At 41.7% G+C, this 14,431-nt stretch overlaps 1 protein-coding gene across 12 annotated transcripts in view; it reads right to left on the reverse strand.

Moving 5' to 3' along the window:
• Positions 1–14,017, reverse strand: part of FN1 (fibronectin 1) — a 72,781-nt gene extending 58,764 nt beyond the window's left edge. For all 12 annotated transcript variants that reach the window (XM_084999039.1, XM_084999035.1, XM_084999034.1 and 9 more), the window contains exons 1-9: positions 13,596–14,017; positions 12,567–12,695; positions 11,481–11,618; positions 10,001–10,132; positions 8,340–8,480; positions 5,732–5,890; positions 2,945–3,136; positions 1,962–2,141; positions 1,161–1,337 (exon numbers count right to left, since the gene is read on the reverse strand). In XM_084999039.1, the coding sequence (XP_084855165.1) occupies positions 1,161–1,337; positions 1,962–2,141; positions 2,945–3,136; positions 5,732–5,890; positions 8,340–8,480; positions 10,001–10,132; positions 11,481–11,618; positions 12,567–12,695; positions 13,596–13,743 (1,396 nt within the window). In that variant the 5' untranslated portion in view covers positions 13,744–14,017. The remainder of the gene's footprint in view (positions 1–1,160; positions 1,338–1,961; positions 2,142–2,944; positions 3,137–5,731; positions 5,891–8,339; positions 8,481–10,000; positions 10,133–11,480; positions 11,619–12,566; positions 12,696–13,595) is intronic.
• Between the last annotated feature and the right edge of the window lie 414 nt (positions 14,018–14,431).

A 14,431-nucleotide genomic window follows, 5' to 3' on the forward strand; every position in this document is an offset into this window, starting at 1 on the left:
ATGAGGTATGTTGTAGGGAGTAATTACAGGACGGTTACGGGATGTAAACCACAATAATGCCTACTTATTCAAAGGGTTTACAATGTCCTAGAAGCACACTGGTAGATAATTGCACTACAACCCATAACTTTCTCTAGTCCCAGTTTATTCTAGATGAAAGGAAAACTATGGGTATGGGTGTAGAATTGTAAGCGAATGTGTGTTTTCCTTCTAAATGCAACATTATCTTTTGATGAAACGAGAGGAATAAAAGTAAATGTAAAAAGTTGTTTTTAAAATTTTTTTTAATCAGAAGAGAAGCAGTTTTCTTCTATTTCACTGCCTCATAGTCACACTTGACAGTGCAGAATCTTGGTTCTACACCTGGAAAATGAAATGCAATCTATGGGGCTCCTAAAATTTGAAAAAAAAAAAAAAAAAAGGTATTGGTATTGGTTCCCTTTTGCCCATTCACACAAACTGGAGCCCTCCCTTTGGAAAAAAGGAAACAGAGTTTGAGTCGTTTTGGTATTTAATAAATGATAAGAGCTTAAAAATTGAAATTGTATGTAATTATAGGTCTGTGACTTAGAACAGTCACGTAAATATTTTAAGTGTCTCAGTGTGTGCTTTTTACAAAAGACAAACCTGTGAAAAAATAAATATTTCCAGACTCTTAAAAAGTATTTTTATTGTAGTTACATATTTTGGGGCATTAAATTATATCAATGAGATTTTTTTTTTTCCTTTTACAGTGATACTTGTGGCATATGAAGTTGCCAGGCCAAGGGTCAAATTGGAGCTGCAGCTATAGACCTATGCCACAGCCACAGTAATACTGGGTCTGAGCCACATCTACTTACACGGCAGCTGTGGCAATGCCAGATCTGTAACCCCCTGAGCAAGGGCAGGGATCAAATCCAGATTCTCACAGAGACAACATCAGGTTCCTAACTCAGTGAGCCACAATGGGAACTCATTAATGGGATTTTAAAATCATGTATATAATTATATAATTCTTATATACTTGATTTTATATGTAGATATTTCTGTATCTATATCTATATCTCACAATGTTTTCTGCTGTCTCAGAATTGTCTTAATAGGTAAAACAGGAGTACACTGGACATTATCCTTCTGTCTTACTCCATAAATGCTTGTTCTCAAGGGCTTCATCTTACCAGCCATGGGGCAGAATCCAAACTTCTGGTCAGCGTCATAGTTCTGTGTGGTTCCACACCATTTCATGTTGTCCCTTCTGCCCTCGGAAGTACAGTCGGTGTAGTTTCGGTTGTTGTACAGGAAGGGAAAGTGGCACAAAGCACCATTGGAATTTCCACCTCGAGTCTGAACCAGAACTGTCCAGAACAATACAAATAAGAGGAAACCAATGACAACTGAGCTTTCCAATGTACAGAGGGGAACTGCTATAGAAAGCTTCTGAGAGAACCAGCCCTTTTCAACGAACTCACAGAGCCTCTATCTTGGAATAAACCATGTGTGATGATACAGTTCTAAGCTGCCTGAGCGTGTTCACCTTCACCTTTAAGACAGATCCAAATTCAATTTCCACTCTCGTTTTCCCAGCCAAAAGAAAAGATTAAATGGTCGCTTTGAATAAAACATAGTTTTAACCAAAAGAGAAGCAAAAGCACTCAAGGCTTCCATCCTGTGTATTTTTCAGCCCTGTGGGATTGCCTACTGATTTTACCATACAAGTCTCTTGAATCACATAATAATCCCCGTGTGTCAAAAATAAATGCTCTGGAGGGCTTTTCCTTTGGTGTCATTTCCCGAGATTATGGGAAACTTGGAAGGATCTTTAGCTGCTGAGTGAGTTCTGGGTCTCTTGGGTCCAGACTGCACAAAAGTGATACTTCTCAAGTGCAGCCTCAAAATGAATGGCTAGATTGCTGGCAAATAGGGCATGAGAAACGAGTTTTTCTCAGGGTTGCATTCCCCCTCCCCCTTGGGACACTCACCAGTATGGTCTGTACAGAAAGAATATTTCTGGTCTTGTTCATAATTGGAAGTCGTGCTGCACCAGAGATGTCCGTCCTGTCGCCCTTCTGTGGTGCAGGAGTAGAAGGTCCTGCCATTGTAGGTGAACGGGAGGACGCATGGCTCCCCGTTGGAGTTGCCACCGTAAGTCTGGGTGACAGCTAGAAGAGGAACCGAAAAGGTCTCAGTAAACCGAGCTGCATGTATCTCCCACCAGGAGCTTATTTATTTACAGCTTAACTGAGACTGAGCTTGTGCGCTCAAAGAAAAAGAAAACTCTATGACCAGCTGTGGGTGTTAACTAGATCATCAAGTTGTCAAAATGCCTTACTCAGGAAGCCACTTCTTCTGTGAATAGAACACCTGAGTTCTTCTGCTGACATCCCTTGCTACCACCTCTGCTACCAGGCCTCAGTTTCTCCATTTGCAAAGCTATATAAATACAGGTTAATTAAAGAGGCTGCAAAAGGGACACTGAAAGGACATATTTATGACTCTGTTGGTGCCCTAAGAATTAATGCATGAGGCCATTCTAGGGGAAAAGTCAAGGGTGCCAATCATTGCTATAGTTACCACCACTTTTACAGCCCAGGAGAGATTCATTAGGTTGTTGTAAGAAGTTTACATCCGAAAGCTCCAGAACATTGAGATTTAGAATATAAAATATGGATGCTTAGCTATTTAGAAAGCAACCCTTGTAAAAACATTTTAGACAAAGAAAAAAAAAAAAGATAATCCAAAGCAGTTTAATACTCACTACAGAAAAGCAAATACATAGATAAAAAAGATTGGAAGAAAATATATCAAATGCCAACCCTGGTTGTTATCACAGGGTGGCAAGGTTACAAGCTTTCCTTGTTTGTTTTATTGTTTTACTTTTTTTTTGGTAAATAAATGTATTGCCTTTCAAAAACTAAATAACAAAAAAGTTATCCGTATCCTTTTTTGAAAAGATAACACAGACCTGTCTCTTGGCAGCTGACTCCATTGCCCAGGCAAGTGCAAAGCATTTGCTTATTTCCTTGTGTCTTCAGCCACTGCATCCCCACGGAATAAACCACACCGCTGTCTGTGACACAGTGACCATATGGAGCAGGCTGGGGGTGAGGCTGGGGCTGGTAAATGGCTGTTCGGACATCTGTGAAGGAGCCAGATCCTGAGGGCACAAGAAAGGAAAGTCACAGAGCTGGTTAAGAGAAAACTGCTTTCTGGAGCTGGGATCTTCCAGGTGCCATACAGATGGCTCTGCAGTCCTTATTGTTACTGAGCTGTAGTTGCAAAAAAAATGCCCCTCCCTTTTCTGGATTAGCTTTTGCATTCAGCTCAGGAAGGAATAAGGTTACCCAAAGATCTCTATCTTCCTGTTTATCTGGAGAAACTGAGATGAAATTTCCAAATCGCCAACATTATTCTGCTGCTCCAGAGAGCAGATACATACAACAAGGCCTCACTCCAGCAAGCTCACAGTCCATGCCTCCACAAGCCTCCACTCCTAACTTCCTTTCAGCTCACTTCCTTCTTTGTTCTATGCCTGGCATCTCACTGGGCACCAGTCCCTGCACCCTGTGCTGTCCTCATGCTTTCCCCCTGGCCTGGAGTGGTCTGTCTCACCCTTCCTCTCTTAGCAGCTCCTGTTAGTCCAATTTATCTGGGCAACCCTTTTCCAGATACTGTTCTGAGAGGTCCCCGCCACTCTGCAGCAGAGTGCCCACCATCCATGTAACTCTGGGCTCCTCAGAGGTGCCCTGGTATCTATGTTGGATTCTGTAGACACAGCCCCTCCTTCCACATTTTGTTTCTCTCCAGGATTATTTGGAATTCTGTTGTTTTCTTTTTTTCTGAAACCAATCAATCCTCTAAAGACAGCTTTCCTTTCAGAGTCAGACAAAGGGATATGTTAGTCTTTTCTTGAAACTTAGAGAAATCTGTTCTCCCAAAGGCTGGGCCCAAGAAAGACCAGAATAAGAACAGAAGCTAGAATGGCCAGTAGGCTGGATTCAGCATCTCCCTAAGTGCTGCTAACACTTTAATCCTAATACTTCAGATCACAGCCCCAAGCTCATTCGTACTGGGGGAACACTGCATCTGTATTCATACAACCCACCTGGGAGAGTCACGATGCAAGATAATATTAACATCCTGTAGAAGATGGTTCTGTTTGGTTTAACCCAGAGTTTCTCAAACTTTTTAAAACAATGGAGCCATTTCAGTATAATATTAGTCATATTAATAAAAGCAGATAATGACGATTGAATGCTTACCTCACTTAACCCCAATTACCCTTTTAACTTAAACTATTTCAGTAGACTAAGATTTGTAATTGATTCTTTTTTTGGTTAGCAGCAATTTTACTGAAAATAATCAAATAATGCAAAGATATGATCAAATGAATCTTGTTCACCTTCATCAGTGCTCACAGCAAGATGAAAACTCATCAAAAGGAGAAAAATCCAAACAAGCAATGAATATTTTTAGCTAAATAATCGATTGATAAAAGACGAGGCAACAATGCTAGCACATTATGTATGAAAACTTGATCAAAACATAACAAGAATAATAAAAGAAGTACACACTTTTTATTTATTTATTTTTTTGTGTGCCTGCCAGATGCAGAAGTCCCCTGGTCAGGGGTGGAACCCGAGCCACAGCAGTGACAGTGCCAGATCCTTAACCACCACCAGGGAACTCCCAGAAGTACACACTCTTGACTGTCCTATTTCTTTAGATTCTTCAAAAAAAAAAAAAAAAAAAGCTACATGGTAATGATCTTGTTCTTATACTAGAAATAATTCAACTTTTTTGTTTTTTTTTAAACACTTAAATATTGTGTCTTTCTTTCCTGTCTCTAGGCCCCCTTTGAATTTCTCAAATTGTGAATGCCAATACATGAAGAAAATAATTGTGCATTATTTTTTGGAATGCAACGAAATTTCCTGGGGCATGAAAACCTCTCATAAAGGATTGCTTCCACTACAAAAAGAGCAGAATGTCAGGACAAGGAGATATATTCCATTCTGAAAAAGAACAGATATACTTTTTCCCTTTTTCCTAGTAGAAGAATCAAGTAAGTAGTCATGTAAACTCATCAAAAGTCTCTCATTTCCATTAAAATGCACTTTAAATATTCAGAATACATATACATGTGTATGTATGTGTGTGTATATATCTCTATCTATACATTACCTATATTTTTATTTATTTATTTATTTTGTCTTTTAGGGCCACATTCATGGCATATGGAGGTTCCCTGGCTAGGGGTCCAATTGAAGCTGCAGCTGCTGGCCTATGCCACAGCCACAGCACGCCAGATCCGAGCCATGTCTGCCACCCACACCACAGCTGACAGCAATGCTGGATCCTTAACCCACTGAGCAAGGTCAGAGATCAAACCCAAGTCCTCATGGATGCTAGTCGGGTTCCTTAACCGCTGAGCCATGACGGGAACTCCATTATTATCTATATTTTTATGTATACATGGTGTAGGTTTTATGATTTTAGCATTTTCTTAAACATCAGTTTAATCTCTTGGGGTTAAAACTATTCTTTTCCCCTAAGATCCATTTCCATTTCACTTATTTAAACGTTAAATTTAACGTTAAACAAGGTTTTAGCAACAAAGAGTCTGCAAATGAACTCAACTTACTAGCCAGAACACTGCAAATCATGTGTTAAATGGCTTGCCAAGGAAGAGATGCATTTGCAGAAATACTTTCTGAAAGCACCCCCAGCCCTGTCCCACTGTGTGCCTCACCAGCAGATGTGGTCTGCAGAGATGTGTGCCTCTCACACTTCCACTCCCCACGGCCGTTGCCTGTGCAGATGCACTGGAGCAGGTTCCCCCGATTGTCCTTCTTGCTCCAGGTATCCCCAATTCTATAGGATGTTCTGGTGTCCTGATCGTTGCATCTGTCTGTGTTAGAAAGGAAGCATTTAAATGTGTTTATCAAGTTTGGCAAGTGCACCATGCAAACCTAAAATAAGAATATAGTTGTTTCGAGCTTGGTCAGCTGGTCTGGGGTGATTTGCTTATATTCAGCTGCGGTACCACAGGTGCTACCCTTCTGAAAGATGAGATTGCATTTGAACGTGTGAAGGGAGCTGATGATTTAGTCCTATTCCACTTCTCTATTTGCCAAAATACTTTTTGACTACATTTCATTCATTAAATTGTTTTTTCATGGTTTTCATATCGTGCCTTGGGCCAAATTCATTCTCTAGCTTTCTAGTCTATCCTCTCTTTCTCAGGCTCTCCAGGCTTTCTTTTAGTCATTACTATGTACGACCTGCCTTTGCAGAGGGGACTTACTTTAGAAAACTAGAAAAAATAGGGAGGCAAGCAGGTCTCAAAGGGTCTCCCCAAACTGCCCCAAAGAAGCTATTAAAGGATGGCAGCATCTCTTTCTTCATTTGTTGTGTAAAAAAATTCAGAGGACCACCAATTTCTTGGACTAAAATATTCTCTCCTTCTTAACCCCACCCCCCATCCCATTTAGAATCACTAACAAAATGGGCTCTTTGGAATTGCTCAGTCTCTTCCCTCTGATGGAAAAGTGGAATTCCTAATGCAAAGTGATAATTTGTAACTAAATTACCATTTGTCTATGTGTTCAATTATCTGGCAAATAGATTGTTTCAATCATAAAGCAGCTTTACCCATATGCTACAATGTGAGTGGAGAGGATTGGATTTATCTGTGAGTTAGAATATCACTGCACTGGGTTAGAGAAAAAAAAAAATCGGTTGATAGAAGTTCACACAAATACACACTCACATTGATCTACCACCACAGCAGAAGTCTGATTAAAGAGATCATTGCCGGTTATAGCTTTTCCTCAAATCACCAGTATTGTCCTTCCCTGAACCACAATAGCATTATTTCAGTGTTTGTCTTGAAGCCCTTAATACTGTGCTTTTTAGAAGATGAATATGTATAAGCCTTTCTCATCACCCTGACCTACTTACTAAGTGTTCTTTGAAGGCTGGGCTAAGGTCCGATTCATTTTTGCATCCCTATGCCATCTTGTACAAAGTAGGGACATAAATTTCATGGAATAAATGACTTCTCTTTGAGAAACTTTTTCCAACTTGCTAATAGAAGAGCTTTAAATAATAGATAAGAATTTGAGTCAAACATCTAATTTGTCTTAAGCCAAATACTGCCACCAAGGTCTTGGGAGTCTGATGATTATAAGAAAATTTTAAATGCAAAAGATCTAATGAGCTGGCAGTGTTCTGGGAAAGATTTGGTCAGAATTGTTATCCCTTTCCAGGAGAGACTTTTTTTGTTGTTTGCAAAGAATTCAAATTTGGATGATGAACATGTTAAGATGAGGTTAAATACTTTAAGCTAAATAAACAAAATATGTTTAAAATATTTAGATTTGATTTAAAATTTATTTATAACATGGATAGTTAATGGCTGTTTTACTTCAACAAATTCTACAGGCACTATTAGTCTGAAATTTCAAAACTGTAGGCTTGAACCCCTAAGGCAACACGTAAGGCTCCAGGGCAATGTTAGAAGGAGCAGCAGATGCCAGAGGGTAGCTTCTTTATAGCACTAATAAGCCTAAAGAGATGTTGTCCTTAACCCTAGAAGAGATACTTTTTTTTTTTTTTAATCTTTTTAGGAACATACCTGTTGCCTACGAACGTTCCCAGGCTAGGGGTTAATTAGGAGCCGCAGCTGCCGGCCTAAAACACAGCCACAGCAATGCTAGATCCAAGCTGCATCTGTAACCTACACCTCAGCTCATGGCACTTGGGATCCCCAACCCACTGAGGAATCAAACCCACATCCTCATGGATACTAATTGGATTCATTTCCATTGTGCCACAATAGGAACTCCTTAGATATGCAATTTTAACTTATGGGGTAAGTACTTTTTATTTTCTTCAGTTTTACTAGTGAATATGACTTATTTATATTTCACATATAGAAGGAAACCAAAAACTTTAGAGCTTTGCTCTATTCTATGTCAAGAGTACCCACATGCCCAAAGATGAATTTGCATATTATTTTAATGACTTCTTTGCTACTTAGAAATATCTCAGTGATAATTTAGGTGAAACATTTGCAATTAATCTTCAGGTCCACAATGCATTTGGCATTTAAATGCATATTAAGGTTCCTTCTCAGTAGCTGATAACCTAAGAACTTATTGAACAAATTTTTTTTCTTTTTAATTTAGTCTCCTTTGAAGAAGCAAAATAAGTTGGTTATGGAATTTTTCTTGACACCTAGATTCTACCAGGTTGGTGGAATGGATGTATTTGAACTGATATCTCATGACAATTCTCTCTAGGAATCCAGAAAATAAGACCTAGCCTCATCTTTAACATAAAGATTGAAAACATACTTCTAGAGGTGCAGGTGATACGTCCACTGCCTTCTCCCAGACAAGTACAATCCACCATCATCCAGCCCTGATAAGGCTTTTCCCAGGTCTCCCCGACAACGTAGGAAGTCCCTCCAGCCGCGTGATCAAAACATTTCTCAGCTGTAGGGAAATTGGAAGGGAAAACAGAAGAAAAGGGGGTTATTTTGAATTGTGCAGTCTCCCTGTAATTTAAAGTATATTGTGTAAGCAAAAATCTAACCACATTTTTCTAAGTGGTACTCTGTTCAAAAAGAAAGGCACGCCCTGTAACTAAGCACATAGTAAGTAACCAAAGCAAAAGAAGGCTCCAGCCAAGTTAGCAGGCAGAAATTCTGTTCTCCTACTAAGAACATAGACTATGTATCTGCAGCTAGTACTATTCTCCACACCACTATTTTGAGTGAAAAGGATCTATGTATCCAGCCTGTAGTAGACAAAATTCCACTCTTAACTATGAATGATCAATTATGAATGCCTAAATAAAATGACAAGAAAGGTCTTTAAAATTTGGGTTTCTGTAAAAACAGACAACAAAAAGAAAAATAAAAGCCTCTGAATTAGAGAACAATCCGAATAAAATTTATAGCTAAAAACTTTTAGATCTGTATCTACAGGGTTCAGCTGAAGATTGACACCAGAAGAAACTCAGTAATTTTTATTTTGACCACAAATGACCAATGAGTGACAGAGCACACATCATATTATGTTTTAGTTCACTGCTTTCTAATAAAGAAATATGTCCAAAGTGTCATTTTTTTTCCTTATAAATAACTTACATCTTGACCAGAGAGAAATAAATCTAAGATCAGAACCTGGAGAAAAGAAATGATTTCTTCCTAAATCTTTCAACTCTATTTTGTGTTTTGGAAACAAAAGTAAGACTTCTACACATGGTTGGTCCTTTTGGATCTAATTCTTTTAAGAAGACTACAGATTATATAACATTTCCTTATTTGAAATAAAATTCTCAGTTGGTTATCTTTTTTAAACTTTTTTTTTTTTTTGGTCTTTTTAGAGTTGTTCCTTCAGCATATGGAAGTTCCCAGGCTAGGGGTCTAGTTGGAGCTGTAGCTGCCAGTCTACACCACAGCCATAGCAACTTGGGATGTGAGCCACGTCTGCGACGTGCATCACCCCTCATGGCAATGCCACATCCTTAACCCACTGAGCAAAGTCAGGGATCAAACCTGCGTCCTCATGGATACTAGTTGGGTTTGTTACCACTGAGCCATGACAGGAACTCCCATTTTTTTTTTTTTTTTTTTTGTCTTTTTGTTGTTGTTGTTGCTATTTCTTGGGCCGTTCCCGCGGCATATGGAGGTTCCCAGGCTAGGGGTTGAATCGGAGCTGTAGCCACCAGCCTACGCCAGAGCCACAGCAACGCGGGATCCGAGCCGCGTCTGCAACCTACACCACAGCTCACGGCAACGCCGGATTGTTAACCCACTGAGCAAGGGCAGGGACCGAACCCGCAACCTCATGGTTCCTAGTCAGATTCGTTAACCACTGCGCCACGACGGGAACTCCAGGATCTCCCATTTTTAATTGGAATTCAGATCTCTTGTCCATGTCAATTAGGGTTCACCCCAACGTTCTGACTGTGCATCCCCACCCCGCATGCATCTGGGAGAGTCACACACCTATGGGCTTGCAGGTCCATTCTCCTTTCCCATTACCAAGACACACACACTCTAACATGTAACCACCAGTCTCATGTGGTCTCCTCCAAGTGTCACCAATCTTGTAGGACTGACCCCCTTCATGGCAGCGGTCTGTTCAAGATAAAAAGCAAATGTCAGAGAGAGTAGGATGCAAAATAGTTTTAAAACAGAAAAAGTCTCATGTTCCCACCTGGATAGGCACTTAGGTTAGCCAAAGTAAGGGCACAAAGAAGAGCTTTCCCATTAGACACTCTGGAAAAGTTAACACTTTGGGTCACTCAATTAAATGTCTTGTTTAAGCACAATGGGAAACCACAGAGAAAATTGAATGGCAAAGAAAGGAGTCGTAAATCCCGGTATCCCCAGAGAGATCACAGGAAATTGGGTTCTAAAGCAGAAAAGAAAGGCTGGCAGGCATGGTCTCCACATACACAGCAGGTTGAGCCTGGAGACTAATTCAATGGAAAAGCCATATCAGGCCTCACATGCCGCTTTCAGGATGTGGAGAGTCTATATTTTATCCTAGGATAGAAATGTCATTTTGATGGAAAGCAAATAGATGTATATATATCAGGTGTGGAAATCTGACTACTTTTCTAGGCTGTTAAATGCAATGGCACATGCAAAGGCCAAGCTGTCCACTATGGACCACCGACTCTTAAGATGTGTCAATGCATTTGGATAAACCCTAACATTAAATATGGGAAAAATTAGGCTTATTTGCAACAGACCAATTAGTTTTTAAGATAGAGCATTAAGGTGACTTATACTTAAATAATGGATTGAAAAAACTAAATGCTATGTTAATAGAATCTGTTGGTAACCCAATGAGTCATACTGGAAAGACTGCCATAGCTAAACTAGAATTGCTGAGAGTGAATCCAGATCCCAAAGTCCCTTGGAAACACTTTTGGGCTAATCATTCCATATTATGCCTGGGAATAGAAAGACCTGCTTCCTGGGTATAAAATACTGGTCAGAAAGAAATCAGACTGTTTCCGTGAGATCCAAGAGGTCTCTGTGTTGCGATCAAGAAGAGCAGCCCACAGAGTGGCTCATGTCCTTAGTGACCATCTTCCTAATGCCTGCAGATCACCACGTAAACAGCCCGGCCTGAAGATGCCCAGATAACATAAAATGGGCAATTCCTCTAAGCATGTTGTACTGGAATAGAATCCAAGAGATCCACGTGGTTCCACTGTGTACACACACACACACACACACACACACACACACACTCATAAATCCACACAGACTAAACACTGACTCCACCTGCACTCAGAGCCATCTTCCAGAAGCACAAGAACCGGCTGGGTGACCACCTAAGGGTGCCTGGTCACCTAGGGTAAATCCCCAAATGAGGATTATCCAGTCATGGATAACAGAAAGTGACAGTGATGGTGATGAGGAAATTCATATTATGATAATTTAGCAGCATGTGACAGAATGACATTCTTACTTGCAATGGTGCAACTTATTCTGCCTCGCCCAGCTCCAATGCAGGTACAGTCCCAGATCATGGAGTCTTTAGGGCGCTCATAAGTGTCGCCCACCCGGTAAGTGTTCCCAGTGTACTTGTCAAAGCAGGTCTCTTCAGCTGAAGGGAGAAGGAAAGTCCACGTGAGCCTCACATATGTAAAAGCTTTTCTATTCCACTACTCCGATCCAAAGGAAAACTCACTTTTCCATTCTATGAGTAGCAAGGAACAAACGGAAAGTTTTAAAAGATGGAGTGGGGGAGATCCTGGTTTTACCCTGGGCTCTAATAAAGCCTCAGTTTGACCTTTGACAAGTTCCCTAATTTTCTGGAAATGAATTTCAATTGGAAAGGATTCTCAGACCTTAGGAAAAAACTTTATAAAGTGCGACCTTAGGACTCAGATTGTGAAGGCAGGGCTTTAGAGTCCCCTTTCTGGCTCAGGAAGCCAAATCAAGGTCCACAGAAAAAGCAAACAATTTGAAGAGCCCTCCCCCCCTTCCCCTCAGGCATTGTCACTTGTTAATCCTACTATTTCCGTTTTAGCCTCACCGGTGCTTCTCTGTATGAGTTGCCATGATTTACAAGAAACATATCACGGGTCACAGAGGAATGAGAACTTTGAAGCGTGAGTGGTTTAATGTTGCACTGCAGCCGACAAATCGCTCTACAGTATAATGCCCAAAGGTTGTGCTGCCTCATAACCTTACGGTTTAAGATTCGAAATTACTTTCTAATAAACCAAAATTTTATAAGCATTTTTTTTTTTTGGAGGGAGAAAGAACACACAACGTCTTTCATTTTTTTTTTTTTTCATCAAAGGCTTTGGGAAAGTAAAACAAAAAGAAGGCTCTAGGGACTATTTTGGGATATATTTGTTCTTTTGTTTTAAAGGTAAAAGGAACATGTGAAAAGCAGTTATTAAACATTTTTAAAGAGGCAATGACAGACAAGTCTATTGGGAAAATGGTGTATGTAATTTTACTACTAACACTAAGTTTAAGGAACAGGCACCACTTCTCCATTAATAGAAGACACTAAGAACTGGGCAGGGTCCCCACCACTTACGCTCAGGCTTGCTCTCACAGTTGAAGCCCCGGCTCCCTCCATAACAGGTACAAACCAAGGCACTGCCCAGGTAAGTGCGCTCCCATTGTTGGTTTATCTGATAGTGTTTTCCATTGTCGTAACAACCAGCTGTAAAGAATCGAAGGAAAAAGTTATTACATTCTTCCTTTTTCCAAATTACGGAAATTTCTTGTACAACTAAATTGAGGAGCCTAAGCAACATATGAAAAAAAAGTTAATCATCAGCGCATGTGGAAAATTAAAAGGAGTTAGCTATCTAAAGAGTTAACTGCAATTTGTACACGTAGACATATAGGTATTCCTTTTTTTTTTTTCTTTGACCGAGTTAAACATTATACAATGATGTCATTTCCATCTGGCCAGGGGTCTGCATCAAAGGAAACATTTTGAAAAGCAGATAACTGGGAATTACATTTTAAAAAGTGCAAGGAATTTCAGTGCTCTTTGGGAGTAATAAGTCAGGCAGTTTCCTTTAGCCAAAGAAAAGGGAGGGTGTGTCTTTGAAAAACTGGAAGAGGAATTCCCATCTCTCTTTTTGGAGAAGCATCCTGAGGGCCCCCAAAGCAATCTGAACCAATTACATCTCATTCAAAGTAGGAACAACAGTTTTTTAGCTACCCTCTCCTCACCCCCATTTTGAAAATATTCCATCAATTGTTTTAGTAACAAAGAAAATAAGCCTAAAGACCACGCTAATCCCAAATGGAAAGTTTAAAGGCACACATCATTTTCCTTTTTAAAGGCAAGTTTCGACGAATTCATTGGAGGACGGCCGGGACGTGCAGAGCTGATAAGAGCCCTGCCGGACACCACAGAGCCCCTGTCCTCCAAGGCAGTAGCAATCTTAGGCCCCCAGAACCAGCCTGCTGAAACCCAGAGTCTTTTGTGTCCACAGTCAGCGTGAACTCACTCCACACTCGCGCGCGCACAAAACTTTAGCCACAACTTTGGTTGGCTTTACGGTCCCACCCCTGCGACAGCCTGTCTCAGTTCGCGGTCAGTACTCACGCTTGCGTTGGCTGTCAACCAACGGGGATTGGGGCTGAACGATCTGCTGAGCCTGCCTCTTGCTCTTCGACGCTCCAGTGGAGGGCACCGTTGTCCCCAGGGACAGAACGGCCAGCAGCAGCAGCCCGGGTCCCGGACCCCCGAGCATCTTGAGAAGGTGCGGGGATATAGACGCTCTAACCAGGAGACAACTTTCCACCAAGTTTGACTTCTTTTTCGCAACCTGCCAGAGGAGTCCCTTCCAGTGCCCGCTACGGGCCGACGCCGCCAAGAAGGTAAGGGCTGGATGATGGGGAAGGGGAAGGGTAGAGGGACAGAGGGGAAGGAGAGGAAGAAAGAAGTTGTGGCTGCAGGTCCCCTCTCCCCCGCTCGCGCCTAGGGCTCCCTCTCCTCCCCCCCTGCAAAGCGCAGCCGGCGCGGGCAGCGGAGACCCGAGAGCTGGGGTTTATATGGGACGGTCCCCTCCCGCCCCCCGCGAGGCCTCGGGCGCCTGGGAGGAGGGACCGGTCGGACTCCCCCCACCCTCCTCTTGCCGCCGCCGCCGACCGCTCGCCGATTGGCCTGGGCTCCGGGTGACGTCAGGAGGACTGTGGGTTCGCAGCGAACAAAAGAGATGCTGATCGCCCGCCAGGACTGGGGCAAGAGAACTTTTTTTTGGTTTCCTTTGCGGTCGTCAAACTTTTAGGGGGCAGAAGGGGAAGGATAGGAAGCGGCTGCGAAGGGGTAGACAGGCAGGAAAGGGAGGGCTGGAGTCGTGTGTAGCGAAGGGGTCGCGAGTCCCCCCCGCCACCCCCGCTTCCCCCCCCCTTTTTTTTTATGGGGATGCAGAGAGAGGT

The sequence above is a fragment of the Sus scrofa genome, chromosome 15, assembly GCF_054392235.1.
Source record: "Sus scrofa isolate SSC_HxYL_T2T_F1_AM1 chromosome 15, Sscrofa_HxYL_maternal_Yorkshire_Landrace_v2.0, whole genome shotgun sequence".
NCBI classification, from domain to species: Eukaryota; Metazoa; Chordata; class Mammalia; order Artiodactyla; family Suidae; genus Sus; species Sus scrofa.